The sequence below is a fragment of the Dermacentor variabilis genome, chromosome 9, assembly GCF_050947875.1.
Source record: "Dermacentor variabilis isolate Ectoservices chromosome 9, ASM5094787v1, whole genome shotgun sequence".
In the NCBI taxonomy this organism is placed as follows: Eukaryota; Metazoa; Arthropoda; class Arachnida; order Ixodida; family Ixodidae; genus Dermacentor; species Dermacentor variabilis.
Genome location: NC_134576.1, coordinates 63,694,858 through 63,716,323, shown reverse-complemented (window position 1 = coordinate 63,716,323; position 21,466 = coordinate 63,694,858). Strand labels below are relative to the sequence as shown.

The window sequence follows — 21,466 nt, the reverse complement described above, 5'->3', positions numbered from 1 at the left end:
AATAAATGAACAAGTTTATTCAGACGAGCGCCTGAAGCTGGCCAAATTGACCACAGCATTTGTTGCTTGCTAGTCATTGTTAATGAAAGTTTGCGGCTTCATGTGTGCGGTGTTTAGAGGCAAATGATTGTTGATTGTTAATGATTGCCCCTATTTGTGCATTCAAATGTGTGCACTCAGGGCCCACTTATAAGGGTATGCGTGCGACGATTCCCCCCTCTCCCCCGTCTTCCTATTTCTCGTGTGCGCTCAATTTTTTCCAAATTTTAATATATACATGTTTTGAAAGCATGTGGCAACTTGTGATGTGTTAAGCAAAACTAGCACTTTTTTTGGACACATTCCCAAGTGTCAAGTGCGCATGCCAGGTGCAGTACACCTATAACGCATCGCTGACACTAGGTTTACCACCTTCATTTCAACCGTTGTCGCGGTTGCTACAGACACGTAACACCCGTTCAATAACGTATGCCATCATGGAGCTTCATTCCCTCTGCACTTATGTCATCATTCATAAACAACGACTGAGAGTTCAGAGTGACGAAATTTATTTCTGACGGACCCTGCACTCGGGAGGTGTTCCCGAATGCCACAGGGCAGTGTCGACTGCACTACGGCTGACGCCGCGGAATCGGCCATGGTCTCGGCACGGCACACGACCTCCTGACGGTGCCGCAGTTTCCGTTGCGCTGCCTCGATGACCTCGCGGCGCAACTGGACGTCGCAAGAGAGAAAACAAAGAGAAAAAGGTTTGTTGACTAAACAGGCAGAGCAGACCATCTGAATCAGCATGCTACAACCCTCTAATCTTCACCGAGGAAGTCAGATAACGGAATGAGTGGTCAGGAAATCTGAGTGGGGATGCCGGAGATAAAGTTGCATATCTTTCTTGCGCAGCTGTCGGCCCGCTTAGACGCGCTACAAGATATTCTACACCCATAACATATTGCATGGGGTACAGTGCGCATCATATAGAACACTATAATCGACCGCTACTCTCGCATTGAAAGCCTTTCGGTTGATGTCATTCATATCAAAAGTAAGTCGTTCAAAAATCGTGAGCATTTTAATGCGCGTCCGGCGAGAAGTCAGTACCTGATACCCCAACGCGTTTGCAGGACAGATGAAAGATCTAAGCTGCGCTCATATCTGATGATGATTTGTAATGTAATGCCCTTCGAAACGGGGTGGTCACAAATAGTCACCTAGCCTGTTTGAGCTAATTACAGTCTAGCGGGTCGCGGAACCTTTAAAGTTACCTGTCACTGTAACACCCCAGGCTCGACCTCTTTCCTGCCCTTCCCACACCAAACACGACTGTTACCTCCACCGCTGGCCAATTACGCTCTAATCAGCATCGTATCCCAGCTCTTCGGGAAAGTGGACGTTTCTTTGTATGTTGGCATTACACTACAATGTGCAGAGTCACTTCGAGACTTTTGCTGCAAGAGACACATGCCTCAACCTGTTGCGAATACTTACAACCGTATGCCTTCGTCCCAAGGCAGCCAGCTCGGTCCTCAAATAGAGCGAGGCAATGCCCTTTGCGTTACCGTCCAAATTTTAGCGCGAAGGTTCCTTTGCAAACATACCGGGAATTCCGAGAAGATGGCTGCCGGGCTCTGTTAAGATCTTGCCCAATAGCTCAGACTTAAAAACAATTTAACAACGCGCCCAATGGCATGGGTCAAACTTTGGTCTCCACAGCATTGCAGCTCAATTTCACGGATGCGCTTTGACTCGAGTACTGTCCGTGCAAGTCTCTATACCCCCCTCTCTCTTCCCCTTCTCCCTTCCCCCAAAGTAGGGTAGCCAACCGGACTCTTGAATGGTTAACATTCCTACATTCCTTATATCCCTCTCTCTTTCTTTCTCTCTCTCACGTATGCTTATGTCGTGCCAACGTAAACTATCTCTCTGGTATGATCGCCGCGGGTGTCACCTTGCGTAGCATGATTGCGTGCGTGCTAGTTTCCTTTCTCCAAATGCGCAGGAATATGAAATAGGAACATTCATAGCATTTCAATAACTACTTCACGATTGCTTTTCACAATGGCTTTCAATATGTGTGTTAAATGGAGTTCATATTTTCCCCCGATATTTTGCTTGCCATCTGTAAATCTCAAGTGATTTTTCTTGTATCCAACTTTTGTATATCTCAAGTACCGTGCAGGTCTTCCTCACGTTCTCTTTGATGACTGCGTACTCGTTTGTTAAAATTACTGACCCCTTCCTCCTTTCCGTGTCTACGCTCTTGGGGTACACTTAAGTATCTGGGCAGTTAAACAGTTGATTCTTTCTTTCCCATATTACGGAGCCTTTCTTCGACACTAACTTAGCCTACCCTGGACAGCTACGTTATATAGGCGGCTGGAGAAAGGGAAGCGTAAGGGCATATGGCCGAATTGTCGGCCAGCCGGCGTGAATCCTGGGGCTTTCGGGGCAGCAATCCTAAGGACTGTAACACGTACTCGGGACAGGCATCCCTGTCATTTGTTGACCACCTCGCCGTCCTTCTTCTCGACTAATGCGCCGTGCACAACTGCCTCGACGGGAGGACCACTGGCATTAGAAACGGCGCCAGGAGTGTCGCCGGTGCCGGACCCTTTCCGGGACGACTTCTTGGATCCTGCCGCGGACCCCTTTCCCGAACCGGAGCCGGACCCTTTGTCAGAGCCCGAGACGGACGCCTTGCCGGAGGACTTGTTCGAACCCTGGCCGGACTTGTCGTCGCTGCGGGGCTCGGACGACGACTTGGCGCTGCCTTCGCCGGCCGCCGCGGCCACTTCGCCGAGCGCGGGATGCGCCTCGGACACCGCGCTCACCGACGACCTCTGCGCCGGCACGCCAGATGCACTCGGCACCAGGCTGTCGGGGCCCGGCTGCAGCAGTTCGGTGCTCGGCGGAGGCCTCTTCTTGGGCGGCACGCCATACTGGTCCGGTGGGCTGCGCGTGGAAACAAGCACCGAGGAGGCACAGTAGCTAGGCCCGCTCTTTGTGTCTCGGAAGTAGCCATCACAACACAATGAAGTGACGATAAATTAAGTAATTAACATACGCGGATACACAGTGAAGTGACAATGAAGCACCCGTAAAGGTGGCACAGTAGCTATGGCATTCGACCTCTGAGCCCGAGGGCTCGGGCATGATTCCTGGCTCGATTTGTGGTTAAATTATTATTTCGTTAGCAGCGCGACGACCCACGTAGTAAGTGAGAGAAGGGAGAGGAAAGAGCGCTGACTTGCAATTATGTCGCGCACACAGGTCAGGCTCATGTACCACGCCATGGCACAACAGAATAGACGGGAGGGTGAGATGAGGTCGGATTTCGCTTGCGGCATTACGACGGAAAGATCGTGTGTCTGGATGTTTGTCTTCCTTAGGAGACAGTGACAACGTAGGGGCTGTTACAGAGCGCTCGCTGGCTTTGCATATTGCATGCTTCTCGGTTATGCTTCTCAAGTTTCTTTGCGTTTACGGGGACTGCTCTTGATGCTTTGTCTGCCTTTGAGAATCGGTGAAAAGCGCAGCACGACACGTACCAGAGAGAAAGAAGTCAGTGGAGAAGTGAAAGCGTTGCTCGATGGCGTGTTCGACGCTGGAAAGCGGAAGTTTTGAAACGCCGCTGCGAACAAGTGCAGAACACCTCGGAAAGCGAAGTATTCGGCGCGCGACGTTCGGGTACTGCAGTTACTTAAAGGGACACTAAAGGTTACTATTAAGTCAACGTGGACTGTTGAAATACCATCACAGAAACCTCGAAACGCTTGTTTCGTGCCATGGAGAGACTTATTTTAAGAGAAAATGCGTTCTGAAGCGTCCGCGTACCTCTAGCGCAGTTCAAATCGCCCGCCCTCCGATCGAGGAGTACTGACATCATGGTCTCATAGTGACGTTGCGCCATCGGTGAGTAGAACGGCGTCCGCAGACGGCGCTACGGCTTTTCTGCGCAAAACGCGAACGCGCGGCCAGAAACAGAGCCAAGACAGAGCCGACAGCAGAGCGAAAGCGGGAGTATGGTGGCTAGCGGAATGAGAAACGAATTACGTCCCACATTACGTCCCACGGCACACGGAGAGTCCGTTTTCGTTAAACTATAGGCTGCGGCGAGCTCGCAGCGCGGTCGGCGTGGTCTATGAGAAGCGACGAGCCTTTTCGCACTCGCAACAGGGCATAAAAATGTGCGAATCGACGCAAAACTCGGCCTAGAAACGTGCTTCGCCACAGCCAGGGCTCAATACGACCCAAGCTGGCACGACCCAGATGTCGTTTCCCGCACCGCCACCAGGCGCCGCTACTATACCTCAAACTCCAGCGCAAGACGCCCATAAACTGGTACTTCATTCTGTGACGCTAACTTCGACGCTCGTCGCAATGGACCCTGACACCGACAGATTGGCTCGCGATGGTGGGCTCAACTTCAGCGATTTGAGCACCGACGAGCGCGACCTGCTGCTGAGGGCTCGCACTGCCGGCGTCGTTGCGTACTACGACGGCGGCCTCGACACCGGCTCTCCGGAGCGGGAAAGCAACGAGGGCTTCCCACGACATCACATGGACGTGGCATTCTCGATGATTGTTCCAAATGAAAGTTTCGCGAGCCAGGAGAACCCTCACAGCACGACGCGATAACGAAACTACTGAAACTCCAAAGCGTGCGCGGCGCAGAGTCGAGCGCGCAGAGTCGAGCGAAAACGAAACCTTTCGAACACCCATATTACTGAAGGGTAACGTCAAAATGTTATTTTTTTCTTAGAATCGAATAGACGTAGACAAGTAGCATTTTTTTCCGTCTTATAATCGAATGAAATGATATTTTTAATACGAGTAGTTGAGTATTAGTAACACAAATTATGAGGAGTCCTTTCGTCATCGGGCTAGCACCGGAATGTCGCTGGGGGGTCTCAAATCGTGTCATGCATTTACCTCAATTTCTCGGTTACTAAAGCTCTGTTCGCGATTATATTGACGCCTTAGACGTTCTAGAACATTGCTCTACCACTTTAACTTGAGTTTCTGGTAACCTTTAGTGTCCCTTTAAGTTCATTGGCAGGACAATTTCGCTTCCTTAAAACGCGGTATTATATACGTCGATCTCACAGTGCCTTCAAAGGGAATTTCATTTACTTCGTTATATCAATTATTTCTTGATATTCCGTTTCGTTATAACGATCGGTACGAGTAAACGATTAGAAAAAATGTAATGCTAAAGGAATTCTCGCTGAAAGTACGTATATAGTATGGTCCACCGTTAAAGGGAACGTGCGATTGGAGAGCACGAGTACGAAATCTTTTATCACTGACAATGTTAACTCGGCACTGAAGCAGATGACTTGCAGTTAGAGGTGTTGGCACTTTTCAATGCGAAGCATCCTTGTAGAGTGCAGCCCCGGTTTTTCCTGCGATCTGCCTGAATTTCCTTTTCTTTCTTTTTGCGAAGCAGCTAGAGTTACCGAACGCCTAGACCACAGGCCTAGAAAATTCCCGAAGTTCCAGTTAAAAGAGTGTGCAATGATTGATTGCTTGACACATTTGCTCTCGGCTCCCAGCAAAGACCGCTGCGGTTTTTCCAGAAGTTGGAATTGCTCACCCGTAATTCTAGCATAGCGTAGTCAGCCAAGGCCCATTGAATAAATTAACGTCAAAGTGCGCACATACGTACGAAGGGCGTTCACATTTAGCGGAAACACCTCGTTAGGTTCCTAATATCTTCTACGTAATGGAGAAATGCGTCTTGTACGACGCCTAATGATAGTGTAGATAAGTGAAAAAATAGTTTTCTTATCTTTCTGCGAAACATCAGTTGCTACGTGCTCTTGAATACTAATGAGGTGTTTCCCTTGAGTGGCTGACACTATATAATGATTTAGGACAACATTCATTTGGGCTATATTCATTTGGTCCTGTGTCGCTCTCCCTCTCATGATCATCTTTGTTGGCGCTGTTCCTTCCAAATTCAACTAAATTATGAGATCGAACAATTCTGTGCTATAAATGATTTCTTCTACAAGAACCCACGTGCCGTTCTTGCGGCACGTTTAACTATTCGCACACACGTTAAAACTGCGGTCGTCGTTTCCTTGAAGAAAGCAACACAATTCCCGACAGCCTTTTTTCTAACCAAGCAACAATCCTTCGCATCGCGTCGCACTCGTGTGGGGTGGCGGCTGCGGACATTTTTAAACTCACGTCGTGTGCACTGACAAGCCGTCAGCGGGCACTTGCAGCTACAGCGCGAGCAAAGCGGGAGCCGCGCATGCACTATAGAGTGTTCCCTTTAACAATGTACCCCACTGTATATACACATGTGAGATATTAGTAGCTCGACAGCAGCGTACACCGGCGTGGAGATGATCCTGATGAACTGCTCGTAGTCGACTTGCCCTTCGTTGTTGGGGTCCGCCTCCCGGATGAGCTCGTCGGCCTCCTCGTCCGTCATGCGCTCGCCCAGCGTGGTGACCACGTGACGCAGCTCGGCCGTCGTGATGAAGCCGTGGCCGTCGCGGTCGAAGACGCGGAACGCGTCTTGCAGGTCCGTCTGAGGGTTGAACGCGCGCGTGCACTTCTGCACCATGTCCAGAAACTCTGGGAACTGCACCTGGGTGGGGCACAAAGCACAGCGCGCGAGAGCGGTGACAGCCACAAACGAGCGGGATGTACAGAAAGTGTAGCTCGGTTGGTGTAACGTTGCCAAGGACAAATTAGCGCAATGAAAAGTACATAGTGCAGCACGAAACGACACGAGCTCTAGTGTTGTTTCACTTGCGGTTATGGCATGACGTGGGTATATGCGTTCATTTGGCTGCCTGTCAGACGTTATTCCATTAAAAGAGTCGCAGTTCCGCCCGGAAGGCGAAGCACCGACTGCGATAGCAAATTAGTAGCTAACTGCACGAAGTAAGGGTAGTAGATTTATCGGCCCTATAAACTTGTAAACATTCACTTACGAACAAAATTAACAATGATAGAATATGCAAGCGTCACTCAACGAGGACGCAGAAAGAAACAGACACACAGAGACAGCGCTGTCTTCGCGTGTCTGCTTCTTTCTACGTCCTTGTTCAGTCGCGCTTACACATTCTATCGTGGATTCAAACCAACTAGCCCGTCTAGGTGTTTTAACTAAATTAACCAGCGCGGTGTCACGCGCGCACAGGTAAACATGAACACGTTTCGCTCGATGACAGCGGAAACTGTATGTGAGAACGCTGGATTAGGAATCGCAGCAATAGCCGCGAGCCAATTTTGTTCGCTTCATCACTATTTTATTTCTCCGCTCGTGTACTGGACGCGATTAAGTTGACTAGCGAACGAGGACAAGACGCTGCGCAGACAACGCGGCGTGGGTTACCATATTCAGGCGAGCGTTCGCCCCTGTTCAGTGGGCGAACGCTCAGGGGTTGGTAGCAGACGACAAAGCGCGGACGGATACATTTCGATGTGCTCGCCTTCCTCGTTGACCGACGCGCCAGTACCTTTCACAGAGCTTCACGGAGCTTCTGTTGCTAAATACTTGGAGGAAGGTAAAAATGAAGGAGGGAGCATGCCGGGGGCAACGCAATCGAAGCCAGACCTGGTGGCAGAACGCGTGATCGGTCGTCACAATGCGTGGTTGGTTTTAGTGTTCCCGCTCTGCAGGCAGAGCCACGGCAGGGCAGCAGAACCAACGCGCACGGAATAAAAACTACTGGCATAGCTACTGGGAACCAGCGTCTCAGCAAATATCGATTCTTGCTCTGTGATCTCGACACAATAGATCACGTGATGGGCCACCACTGTGGCTTCGCGGAGCGTTCGCTGGCCAAGGCTGGCTGCTTGACGTAATGCTACCCGAAGGGTTTCATCGAGCTTGCGTCTTGCGTCGCGAGACTGAACTCTGATCTCGTGCGCTTCTGGTGGAAGCAGCGACCGCATGTATCCGCTAATGCACGCGACCACGGCGAGTACACGTCAAATCGCGGAGTAGTTAGCGAAGAAGGCGTGGCTTTCAATTGCTGCTCTTGGTTTGATTGCAGCTCGCACGCCTTTCGTATCATTCACCCGTTGGTCTTTGCGTCTAACTGAAAGTAACCTGCCGACATATCGCTGCAATGAAGGCCTTTACTATGGGGGACTATACATACCCGAAGTTGGAAAGTGCTACCGGGCAGACGTACAAAAGAACGCGAAAGAGGCGTACGAAGGAGTGAGGAAAGTTGGCGTGAGAGGGGTTCCGTTATAAGAATTGCACATGCCCAGTGCAATCGCAATTATGTAATGATTCCTTTGCCCTTGGCCATGACAGAGTTAGTGCTATATAGTTCAATTCTGTGAGCGAAAACGAAAGCCCACCTTCTGCTGGAGGTCGTCGGGTTCGGTGCTCTTGACGCGTTTCTTGAAGTCCGGCTCGACGATGACGCGGGCGGCGGTTCGGAGGATCTCGTCGACGTGCTCGAACGCCACCGCACCTGTGCGATCCACGTCGAACTTGCAAAACAGGTCACGTAGCTCGGCCACCTTCGCGTCGTCGAGCTCGTCTTGCGCGGCGACCGACATGACGACCGCTACCTGCTCTGCTGCTGCCGTCGACACCGGGTGGAACGCTTCTTCTGCTTCTTCGTCTGCACGCGCACGGCTGCTGCCACAAATGACGATGATGATGATGAGGACAAAGACGACGACCATGACGTTGTCTCCCCGAAAAAACGGCGCGAATCCCTTGCGCTGCTCTAGTCATGGCCGATGCCCCGCAGAGGGGTGTGCCAGGTCCCTGAGAAACGACACATCAATTATTTTAGGCGCGTGGAGAAGCGCTGACCATGCCCAACGCCCCATAAAGTCGATCCTGCGCTTTCGAAGTGAGGCTGGCTTAGACGATCACCTCTAGAACCTGTGAGGCGTGCAGGCAGTGCAAAATGTGTTTGCGCGATAACGTTTTTTTTTTTTTTTTGAACAAGATTACTCCTGCGTGTATCGTGCCTACAGCGCGCATCCGCGCATTGGACAAGGTGTATATATATACTGTAAAACTCTACACACTTAAGGGTGCCTTCTGGTCGCACTGGTAACACGATTACTAGTAGAGTGTCGCAAAAATTTATAGAGGCCGACAACGGAGCTTTAACAAGTCGTGCGATGACAAAATATGTAGTTGAAAACTATGTAATCATTCTGACAGCCTTCGGTGCGCAGAAATATCCGGCAAGAGAATTTCACAGGGAGAGATATGAAAGTCTCCTGTCGGATATTTCTGTGCGCCCAAGACTGTCAGAATGATTACATAGTTTTCAACTACGTATTTTGTCATCGCACGTCTAGTTACAGCTCCGTTGTCGTCCTATAACAAATTTCGTAAGGCCTTAATGGCAAGTGCGACAAGAAAATACCTTTAGGGGTGTTAACATTTTTACAATGTAGTACACTCTTAAATAATTGTACACCCTTTGGGTCGTATCTTGCCACCCAACAATAATCGTCATCTGTCCTGCTTGCGTTTCCTTTCTTGAAAACACTGCGCTCGCTGCTTTCCTGCCGAGAATGCTCTGTCATGCTGATAACACACATGCCGTTCGTGAGTTGGAAGTACCGGGCTGGCCGTGTTAATGGAATGAAATGCAGACAAGACAGATGACGATTATTGTTGTGCGGCAAGACCCAAAGGGTGTAATTTTGTTTAAAAGTGTAGCACATTGCACCATAATATAATCACCTGCCACATACATTTCCCTGTATCTCCCATTTCCTCTCAGCCCAGTGAGGAGTAGCATGACAGAGGCACGCTCTCCAGGCCGCCCTCCCCTCCTTTCTTTACATTCATATATACTCCCCCTGCTCCTCAAATATGGAAGACAGCGCAATGATTGGGTAAGTAAATACAATCGAAAATACAATGTTACCCACACCAGGCAATGAGCCGAAGCAATGTGAAGTATCAGGAAGGCAGGAAAGAGAGTAAATTGCGGAATGGTCCGTCGTAGGCCGCGGTTAGCGGTGGCCGCACAGCATCGCGGCGCACGAAAAGCGTGGTGTATTGAGGTGGCCAGGTCGGGGGTGCACGAAGATTGTATTGTGGCGGGAAAGACGGGGCGCAGTGGGCCGGAGGTCTTCAACACAGTCCAGGTGGCGTTGTAGGAATTCTTGTGCCTGGGCTGGTAGCTGCGTTGATGTAGAGTCTCCGGAGAGACGCCGAGAACTACCACACACTAGCACTGCTGCTAAGCCCTGTAGGTTTGCCCGGAAGGCGTCCCGTAAACCCAGGAGCACGAGGGGCAAGCCATCAACCCAGGTGGCGCAAGGGAGGCGTGAAGCCAAGGCGGCCTTCAAGCCGCACGTGACAGTAAAACAGGACTGGAGGACACGCTTTTCTGTGATGTTAGTTGAGATTGTTTCTATTCCTGTTACATTAATGATGACAAGTAGTGACGCAGATGGTTTTATACAAGCATATTTTTTTGGTGAATGTGAGACTCCCCTCCCTGTAGGCTGACGGCCGACGGCGCGGCCGATATCAAATGTAAACGTGACGCAACCTGTGTCAGTGCCCCGAAATTGGTTTGAAATGTAATCATAAATTATTGTAAAATAAAAGTCACCTAAACAAAGCAGCAGCAGTTGCTGCTGCGTTCGGGCACGGTCGTGCCTGTATCTTCCGAGTGACGCCTTCCACGCGGGCTGTACTGCACCGAAAGAAGTTAAAAAGAATTCATAGAGTGGAGAAGATGTCCTAAAGATGAAGCCGCCCGCCTCCACCTTGCTAGGATGATATAATGAAGTTATAATGTGACGGAGAACAGCACGCGTTTTCTTTTCACTTTTCCACGACCGCGCTGGCCCGAACCATGCTGCCATACTGCGTTCGAGCAAGGCTGTAAGTAAGCCACTAACCTGAGCCCGAGTAATTCGGTAAACTGTGGTAATTCGCTGATACAGCTGCGCTGTGTTTGATGCATTAGTTGCCAGATCGACAAACATCCGTGAAAGATTTCTTCTTTCTTTCTCGGCGGAAGCGCGATGTCGCAGATATTGATAAAAAGATTCCGCTTATTAGCAGAAGACCGTTGTGCGTTTTCGATAGCACACGTACAGGCCTGCATTTCACAAGAAGATATTGAAATCAGCCATTTACAAACTCTGGCTTTCCCTAAATCGTGAGCGCGCCTAATGCAGTATTCGTTCAGATTTCTTTCACTGAAAAGCGTGCGAATTCGCATGCGGGGAGTCGTATCAGTAGGCTGATAGTACCCACTGATAGTACGCGCAGAAGCTTACGATTACAAAAAAAAAAGTCAACTGTGGATATCGCCCACGCTCATATCCTCATCTACAGCAGCCAGTCAAGCCCTCCTTTCTGATAGCTTATAGCGAAGGCAAGTGTTGGCCAAAGCCTTACCCGTGCTTTCTGTCTCGAAGAAATCTCGTTGGTTCAGCCAAGCAGCCACAGTGAACCCAGCAGTCAGTGCGAACCGGATGATGTGTACGGTGCAAAGTTCAATCACCAAACACCCTTGCGCCAAGCGAATTCAAAATGATCGCCTATAGATCAGAGTTTGCCGCTTTTAAGCGATCGATCTTCGATCTGGTGAATTCTGGAGTGTTTGAAGTCTATATACCCACTGATAGTACGCGACGCGGCGAAGGCGAGCGCCATCTGGGCTAGGAGAGTGTTCAGTTAGTTGTACAGGATTAACGTTGATTCACAGTGGAGGAAAAGAACTAGGAAGCTTACCAGCAAGTATGCGGCCTGTAGGGTGAGCAAGAAAGAACGTCAAGCGGAAATTCAGAGAGGCTGAGATAATCTCATGGGCAGCGGCAATGGGAAAGAAACCTGCCATGAGTAATTACTTAAGAGGAAAGAACGAAATCAGGAAAAAAAAATAATGATAACTCAAAGGGAAGCTCGTTACTTTTTGAAGCGAGATCAGGATGCCTTAGAAAAGCACTTATAAAGCGATATATAAGAAGGAGGAAGAAGCACGTGGTTGTTGCGGTTATAAAGTTAGGGGAACGATGGAGCATGTTGTATTAGAATGTGACGATATCTGCCCAAGGGACTTGGGCAGATATCGATTCTTGAAGCCCTTGGGTTTAGTGAGAGCAAGGGGAAAGTAAACATGTCCGCAATAGAGATTAGTAAGGGGCGACTGGAAGATTGGTGGAAGAAAGGTAGGGAAACGACAAACAACGGAGGCGTACAAAAAACAAAGTTTCCAATAGGGGTTCAGAAACTGTGTTTATGGGAATTAATCGTGTGTTTTCCTTTTTGAACATAAGTAGGACATTAGGCAACAGAAATATACAGATCCCACGCACGTGGGAATCGATGTAAGCGAAGCTTTCCGTGCTGGATGCATTGATTGACGATAATTAGCGGTAATGTTTACCGCTAAGCTTAATTTCTTCAGCGTTTAGTGTAACACGGGAGTGGTGAGTTGAAGTTAAACGTTACCTCGCGGGCACTAGTGATGTTTGTCTGCGTTGTACACAGAACAACCACGGAGAGCTTGAGGTGTTGTAGTGCTCCATATTTCAAAACCTCTGAGAGGATTCAGCATAGTCATTAGAAAGTTTTAGAATAGGGGCCCCAATAGTTTCGGGCCCCAAATAGATTTGCGAATGTTAGCGTTGGGGCACGCAGGAGTGAAGAGGTTTAGAATAGGGCTTTGCGTTTCCGGATAGCGTCTTGCCCTGACGGCGCCCTTACGGCGTCAAAGAAAAACTATTAGAAATAATTAAATAAAATGTACCATTTTATCATAAGAATAGTAATTTTGACGTTCGTGTTTTCACGTTTATTTACAGTTTAGAGGTTATCCGGTAAGCAGCAAAACAATTAGCTCCGCTTATTTTTCTGTAATCAACTTTACGTGCCTTCACTAGCCAAGCGAAGCCGTGCAAGGTCTATGAGCCATAATATCCACAATCGAATTCAGAATCGGCGGCGTCTAATGAATCAATCTTCATAACACACGCCACTTGAGAGAAAGCGATAACCGCAGTCACTTCTCCTAGCTTGCGAGCTTCACATGTTACCACCAATCGTGCCCAGTTTGCTGCTAAGTTAGAGCCGTGGCTTCGACGGGTGCCGCCATGTTTGTTTACGCAAACCTCTTGGGGCAACTTTTGGGGCTCTCGCTGAATCAGTGAAATAGCGTTCCCGACGCAAAACCCAAACGCAATTTGCGTCTCGCGCATGCGCAGTTGCTTTGACGCTATTTCTTTGGGGCCCCTATTCTAAAGCTCTCTATTGAGTCACATGGCGCATCGCATTGTGGCAGAAGTAATAAACTTGAATTGGATTATGGGTCTGTGCATGCCAAAACTACAATCGGATCATGCGGCACGCCGTAGTGGCGGACTCCGGAATAATTTTGACACCGTGACGCTCTTTAACGTGTCCCAAGGTCTAAGTGCACGTGCGTTCTATTTCACCCCCGTCGACATGCGGCTGCCGCGGTCGGAATCACATCCACGACGGGCACAGAAGTGTTGATTTGACGGTCAACCGCTTCCGTAGTATTGCCTGGACCGTGCGGTGCGCTCTAATTAAGGCGGCTCTGTTTCTGCACGCCCTGTGTATTTTGCCCGCATGGCATATTTGCATGGTGTTTATTTTTCAGAAATAGCAACAACGTACTGTTCCGTACTTTTAACTTAAGCTTATCCAGTTTCCCTGCAATCGCCGTCGTATGGTAGTCGGGTTTGCTTGCCTTCTCTAGGGTGCCTCGATGTGCGGGCGCGCATCGAGGCACCCTAGCCTTCTCAAGTCAACCCCCCCTCCCTCATTTGTATGGGAACTGCCTCCTCTCCTAATTACACCTTCTCTCTACGTCCCCTCTGGACTCACACGTTAGTAGAAGGGGAAGCATTGCAGTTTCTGCAATGCATCTGAGGGGAGTCACGGATAATTTTAGCTGTCCAGAGGCTAATGTGGCAATGGCCAGGGAGCTGCAGAAGGCATTGTGCACATTCGACGCGGTGGGGTGAAAACGAGTTTCTAGACTCGCCTTTCCTCTCTACTCTGTCATGTACAGACCGTTTCATCGGGCGAGGAGTATAGGGCGCGCGGAGGGCCTTTCCTCCTCTCTGGCTTGAGCGATCCGGCGCGGCGCTGCTTGAAAGTATTGCTGTCGCGTGCTGCGGAACGATTTTGAGACGTTTCAGACCTTACTTTGTGAAATTTACGCCATGTTCGTTCATATAAGGTTGTTAGGGAACCCTTTCGGTGCATCGGTAACTACTGTAGACAGAAATATGTCTTGGATGCGCAAAATATGTGACGTGCATAATCAGCCGCGGTGTACGCGCATTATCAATCGCGGCGCGTGTATGTGTTGTTTACTATTTTGCTTATATCGATTTTAATTAAACAAAGAAAACCGGCGTCTCTTTATTACCAGCATTAAATGGTAAATCAGCTCACTCTCTGATCGATTGGCGTAGGGAGTAAAACATAAAACATAAGGGCGCATGCTCGTGCACGGCCCACCTAAGGTAACCACGAAACATCTGAGCGGCAGGCGCTATCAAATATTTGTGATACACTGGCATCGTTCTCACGCATTTCAAGTCTAGTATGCTTGAAATTACCATATGTCTAGCCTTGCTGCATGAGGCCCATGGCGCTGCTCAACACAGCGATCACTGCGGTTGGTGAGCCAGCAGGATACTAAGCTGTGTGCTTCGGCATTGCCTTTCTGGTCTGTACACAGCCATAATATATGACAGCGTTGGCATAAAAAGAATGCGATGGCTATTTTTGAGCGCAAAATTTTCGTAATACGTGTGAGTGCGTCGTAGAGAACTGAACGAACACAACCGAAAAAAATTCGGTTATCATCCTCTTTCTCTAAAACGAAAGAGAAAACGGGCTAACGCCACACAAAGTTTATAAATATATAACCACTGATGCCGTATGCTTGGACCATGCGCTATATAGAACAAGGATATCTAATCCAGCGCCTACTACAGCTTAGAACGCTCGCGCAGTTCGTAAACGGCCGCTTTGCTGGACAAGCTTAACTCAGACTGTAAGGTATGCTGCTATTGCTAGCCAAAACTATTTTATTCATGGGTGGAAACCTCATCCATCCAACCAAGTAGTCACGCAATGTAACCTGCAGCGAACATTTTGAATGCTTGTCAAAGTATAACAGCACAGCTCCTATCGTAGCAGAACGGTACCCACGCTGTTACGATCGTCGCGTATGTTTCATGGCTCCTAAACCGCAGCTTAGAAATAGAGGATAATACTGCAATAAGGTCACATTAGTGATTGGAACATTCGGAAATACACAATTGATATCCGAGTCTGATTGTTGGCTCAAATATGCGCGCACACATCGCGCTGCGTGTTCAGTCCACCTCAATGCCAACAGAAATTCCGGCCATGACGGCTTAAACAACTTCAGCACGTCTCACAGAACCGTTTACCACGTAGAAGACGAAAGTCATACTAAACAGACCGCACGACCGCGAAAACAAACGCCAGAACCTACCGGATTATACCTGCCATGCAAAAGACCGCTTTCACCCAAGCCAGTATGGCGCTGCTCACAGGCGGCGCCACTGCGTTCAGAATATGGCGGCGCCTACGAAAAAACGGTCTTATACACGCTCTGAACCACCCCCTCCGACGCGGTGTGCTTGACAGCAGCAGCAGCAGCAGAGCAGCAGTGGGAAAATCGAAGGAAGAGGCAATAGAATGCTTCGCTTTAAATTAATAAGAGCTTGGGGGAGCAACCCTCCGCCCCGTTCCAAAGGGGACGCTCATAACATCCATCCATACGTCGCGGCCCACGCAAGATGCCGCGTTTATGCCAGAAGGCCCGTAACAAAGAACGTCAAGCGGAAAGTCAGAGAGGCTGAAATAATCGCATGGGTGGCGGCAATGGAAAAGAAACCTGCCATGAGTAACTACGTAAGAGGAAAAAACGAAATCAGGAAAGAACCAATTTATGGTAACTCAAAGGGAAGCTCATTACTTTTCTAAGCGAGATCGGGATGCCTTAGAACACGCACCTATAAAGCGTGATATAAGAAGGAAGAAGAAGCATGTGCTTGCTGCGGTGAACCTATGGAAACGATGGAGCATGTTTTATTAGAATGTGATGACGTCCACCCAGCGGTCTATTTAGGCGCCACTGGCCTCCTTGAAGAACTTGGGTTCAGCGGGAGCAGTGGAAAAGTAAACATGTCCGCAATAGAGATTCGTAAGAGGCGAATTTTCCGGATATTAACTGGGCAAATCTAGACGCACATAATCGCCAATCCAAAGATTTTCTTGACACAATCCTTACATTCAACTTTACTCAGATGGTTATTATAGCAACTCGTGGGGAGAACATTCTAGACGTTGTCCTTGTTTCTAAGCCCAAAATAATTAAAACGCTATCATCCGTAGCTGGTCTAAGCGACCACAAATTACTCCTATTTAATCTCTGCATCCCAGTTCCTTTCAGACAGCCCTCGACCAAATACATTAGGCACTACAACAAAGCAGATTTTAGCAAAATTAACACTGAACTGAACACTTTTTCAAATTTTTTTCGTGAGACTGCTCCTTCTCGTACAGTAGATGAAAACTGGTTGTTATTTAAGAATAAATTATTATGGCTTGTTGAGAGACATGTACCTCTTGTTCGCATTTGCGGTCATTTAGGAAAACCCTGGTTTTCTAACACACTTCGGAGGCTGTCGGGAAGAAAAAAACGTCTGTTTCGTGATGCGAAACGCTCTAAATCTTGTTGAAAGTGGGACAAGTACTTCAAATGCCAGCGCAAATACACTAGCACTTTGAGACAATCCAAAAAGAATTTCTTCCACCCTGGTTTGCCTAACATCATACGTGTCAACCCCAAAACATATTGGAATATTCTGAAACCAAACAATAGCTCCAATAACATTTCCTTGACTTATCCTGACGGTTCAAAGGTGCCGCTTGATCAGCGGTCAGACGTAATGAACTCATATTTTTTTTCTGTTTTCACTCGTGAGCCTGCACTGAAGGACTTTGATTTGCCCAGCCACAGTTTTCCCCTCATGTTTCCCATTACAATTACTTCTCAAGGCATTATGAAACATATTGATAACCTAAAGATTTCTAGTGCCCCCGGGCCAGATAACATCACTTCTAAGATACTAAAAGGTACGAAAGCAATTTCCAGTCTAATATTACAAATAATTTTTACCCAGTCCATTACTGATAGTTCACTTCCAAATGACTGGAAGATTAGTAAAGTGGTACCGGTATATAAGTCAGGCAGCCACTCTGATTCTTCCAACTATCGCCCCATTTCCCTAACGAGTATTCCCTGTAAACTTCTAGAACATTAATATATTCGCAAATAGCATGTCATCTCGGTGATCATTCCTTCTTTTTTCACAATCAGCACGGTTTCCGGCCTGGTTTGTCATGCGATACACAGCTTTTTGAATTCATTACTGAACTTCACCTGAATTTAGACTAGTCACTTCAAACTGACGTCATATATCTAGACTTCGCCAAAGCATTTGACTGTGTTCCCCATCAGCGGCTTTTGGCCAAACTTTCATGCCTCGGTCTCGACCCTCTACGCACTGTCATGGATCCGTTGCTTTCTTACTAATCGATTCCAGTACACAGCTATCGGAAATCATTGCTCAACCACTGCTAGCGTCATCTCCGGAGTACCACAGGGGTCCGTCCTCGGTCCCCTTCTCTTTCTCATCTTCATAAACGACCTTCCCAACGGCATATCATCCAATATGCGACTTTTTGCAGATGACTGCGTAATCTACCGTCGCATTACAGACCCAGCCGACCATGCAACGCTCCAAAAAGACTTACATTCATTAGAAACCTGGTGTTCCAACTCTTTAATGAAACTTAACATCTCCAAATGTAAAGTTATGCAGGTATCCCGTAAACACTCTAACAAGAATCACTCGTACTTTTTAAACTCGACAGCCCTATCCACCGTTCAGTCGTATCGTTATCTCTGTATTACTATTAATAGCAAGTTGACCTGGTCCGACAATATAACAAAATTGGCTACCGACACCAATAAATAACTTTGTTACGTCAGACGTACCCTTGCGCTGTGCCCCTCACCCACAAGAAAACTAGCTTATGAAACTTTTATTCGAAGTAAACTTGAATACGCCTCAGCTATTTGGAGCCCGCACCAAGCTTACTTAATTAATATGTTAAAATCAATACAAAATCGTGCCGCTAGATTCATCACTTCCAGGTACAGCCGTGAAGAAAGTGTCAGTGCGATTAAATCATCTGTAGGTCTCGAACCATTGGTGTTGTGTCGGAAAATTGCGAAACTGCGCCTTTTCCAGCGACTTCATTATAACTTCCCCGAACTGCATGGAAGGCTTCTAATCCCACCTAAAACCCCTGCATCTACGCGCCACCACCGCCTGGTCGGCGGAAACGTGTATGGAGGGGCTTTAATCCCACCAACCCGTACATCTCGTTACCTTTTTAACTCTTGCAGCATCCAGCGATTGCATGGTTCAACATTTTCCTTTAATCAATCGTTTTTGCCTAGCGCCATTATAGAGTGGAACAATTTACCAGATAGAGTTGTCAATGAGCGCAACCCCATTATCATCAAGCAGCTGCTTACTGATCACCTTAAACCCTAACCTTATAATGACGGTACTGTGCCTTCATTCTTTTGCGATTGCCGTCTCACATTGTGACTGTTCTGCTGATTTGCTTTTGCATTCTATTCAATGTCCCTCCTGGCTTTTTTTGTTGTTGTTGTTTGTTTGTTTGTTTTAGTGCGAATCCACAGGCTGAATCTTGTAAGAAATTATAACCATATCTTTGTTTCTATCCTTATCTTCTGTAACCCCCCCTTACGTAATACCCAGACAGGGGTCCTTAAGGAAAATAAATTATGATGATGATGATTGGAAGATTGATGGAAGAAAAGTAGGGAAACGACAAAAAACGGAGACGTACAAAAGCAAAGTTCGTAATAGGGGGCCGGAAAATTTGGTTGTGGGAGTTCGTAGGGCTTTTTTTTTTTCTTTTTAACCTAGGTAGGCCATTAGGCAGTATAATAGCGAGAGCTTGATGGCTCAACTCACCACCCTATTCAAAAGGGGATCCTCGTAACATCCATCCATCCAGTCCACCTTCGTGCATAGCATTCGCCGCCAGCGTTTCACGGTAAACATTACGGTTACATACGCTCCAATTGCCGGGAAGCGTGAGAAGCAGTCAGGGATCTTTAAATGCTGTCGGCGTTCCTCTCTTAAAGGCGAAGCTTTATCGTCCTCCAAATTTTATCTTAGGGATTGATTTTAAGGGTACTGACGGTGCAAACGTGTACGAACGGAGCTTTCTTTCTTCTTTGTTTACGGGTTACGGAGCTCAGACATTTTATAAGCTTATGCACGAGAGCTATTCCTGGTGCTCGTTCAGATTTAATTTCCTGATTGTGCTATTGTCAACAAGTGTATGAAGCTACGGAGCGCGTAGGCTGTGTGCTGTCATACATCGTGCTAAAAACGTAACACGCATTATTGTTGTGCTACTGGGTGTGCGTAGCGTTCTCAGTCCATGCTTTTGTTAGGCGCTGCAAATCCATTTTACGAGAACAAGCCGCTCGTTACCAAGTGTAAATGACTTTGACTATTGTGAGTAGGCTTTCTGTCCTTCGCTGCCTCGGCAGAATGAAGTGGTGCACGAGTTTGTTGGCTCATATTGACTTCAAAACTGCGCAAAGAAAAGTGGGAAAGTGCTAGCATTGATGGAAACCATCTGTATGTGTCATTTTTGTGCTTGCATACCCTTTGTTTACAGAGGAAGTGCAGGTTACACTGTGATGGTTGCGCTTGAGAGCCAGCGGCACCAGTTTGTCATAAAGGTGTATAACCAGTTTCCCTGCATGCAGAAATGTCGGCGTCATGACGAAATTGCGACAATGGTTCAAATGCTCAGCTATTCATCATCGTTCAAAGCACAGCCCTTAATAAACAAGCCTTCAATACGGTAAAATCCATGTTCTATCACCCAACAACAATTTTTAATGTCTCACCCCGAGTAACTCTATGGGCGAAGCGCGCACACCCAGAAACGAACGACCAAACTGCGAGGGCGAGCAACGAGGGAAAGCGCTAGAAGCGAGGAGACCAGAAGGAGAGGCCGGGCGAGGAGGAATGTCGCTACCTTTAGTTTTCAAGAAGCCTAGTTTATCCGCCGATCCCTTAGTCTCTAGACTTTTGCACTAGGCTGTACGTAGGCGCACTTGCTGGTATACGTCCCGTCCCCCCAACAATCCGTCCTTGAGCGCGGCCCCTACGAAAAGGACAAAGACATATTGCATGCACTCAGATTGTCAGCTCAAAATGATCATACCTGGTGAGGGCCTTTTACGAAATAGCGATCACATTTCCAACATTTAGACGGCAGTTGATTTCAGCAGGAGGGTAGATTGGGTGCATCTGGCGCTTTTCTTCAACTAACCCACACGCCTCTCCTGGTATGTCCCAATTCCCTAGAATTATAAGCGCGCTGTTTCAATCTCCTCCGATGACGCCGAGAAAATAAAACGCTTCCCAGCGGTCTGCACACTGAATTCCAAGGCCAAAACACTTCATGCACGTGGATATTCAAGGCCATCACCGGCCGACCACAACATGCGTGCAATCATCACTCGAGGGAAGCGTAGTGCAAGAGAACATACATCTTTATAAAAGTATAGCACTAGCAGCTTACAAGACAGCATCCTATAGAAGAGGTCCAGCAATCGTGCCTGGAGGCGCCGCTTCGTCGCGTCGTCTGTTCTGGCGGACCCTGCATCAGAGCGTGCAAGGACACAGAATGCTGCTGCTCGCTGTTCACCGGGACGTCGTCCCTTCAGCGGAGGTTGCACGTCTCGCAGTTGAAGCGGCACTCGTCGTAGTGACCTTCCAGACGGCTCAGCTCGGACCTGAAGGGGCAGCCGAGCCGCGCGTGGACGCAGTACACCTGCAGATGCCGCAGGTACTCCAGGCTGTTGTTGTGCAGCTCGAGGTCGCGATCGCGGAAAGGGAGCCCGTCGTGTGGACACACGCCGCCGCGGGGTAAGCCGCTGAACGCGTCGTTCCTGGTCCTCAGCAGCTCAGCATACAAATCCGAGCATCGGCACAAGCCGCACATTGCGTGGCCGCAGGGAAGCTGTAGCACCTTGGCAGGAACCCTGCCGCAGCGGGCGCAGACCATAGAAATCGGTAGCGGCTCCACAAACGTGATGTCCCGCCTGTCTACCAAGGAACCGTCGAAACCGACGAGGGTGTAGGTAGTCGGGCGGCTTTGCTGGGAACCCTGGAAACGGAGCCCCGCAAGCCGCGCCGCGCCTCTCTCGTCATTTGAGTGCAACGAAAGATTAGCGAAGGTGCCGCACACCCCCGATTCCGAAATCGACTGATCTTCCTCACTTGCGGTGACGACGCCTTCGCGGGGGCTGACGAACTTCGAGTTGGCCATGGCGAGGTCAAAGGGCGACCG

The 21,466-nt window shown here is 48.5% G+C and overlaps 1 protein-coding gene across 1 annotated transcript; it reads right to left on the bottom strand.

The window, feature by feature from the left end:
• Positions 1-525: 525 nt before the first annotated feature.
• LOC142592751 (uncharacterized) lies at positions 526-8,621 on the bottom strand. Its single transcript, XM_075704404.1, has 4 exons — positions 8,332-8,621; positions 6,339-6,598; positions 2,472-2,946; positions 526-714 (listed from the first exon to the last, which is right to left on the bottom strand). The coding sequence occupies exons 1-3, from the start codon at positions 8,533-8,535 to the stop codon at positions 2,490-2,492; spliced, it is 921 nt and encodes a 306-aa protein (XP_075560519.1). The 5' UTR covers positions 8,536-8,621; the 3' UTR covers positions 526-714; positions 2,472-2,489.
• Positions 8,622-21,466: the final 12,845 nt, after the last annotated feature.

Coding starts and splice junctions, on each gene's coding strand:
- LOC142592751 (XM_075704404.1), bottom strand. CDS start 8,535: ATGTCGGTCGCCGCGCAAGACGAGCTCGACGACGCGAAGGTGGCCGAG. Junction 6,599..8,331: donor CCGACGACCTCCAGCAGAAG/GTGGGCTTTCGT, acceptor TGCCCCACCCAG/GTGCAGTTCCCAGAGTTTCT. Junction 2,947..6,338: donor AGGATCATCTCCACGCCGGT/GTACGCTGCTGT, acceptor TTCCACGCGCAG/CCCACCGGACCAGTATGGCG.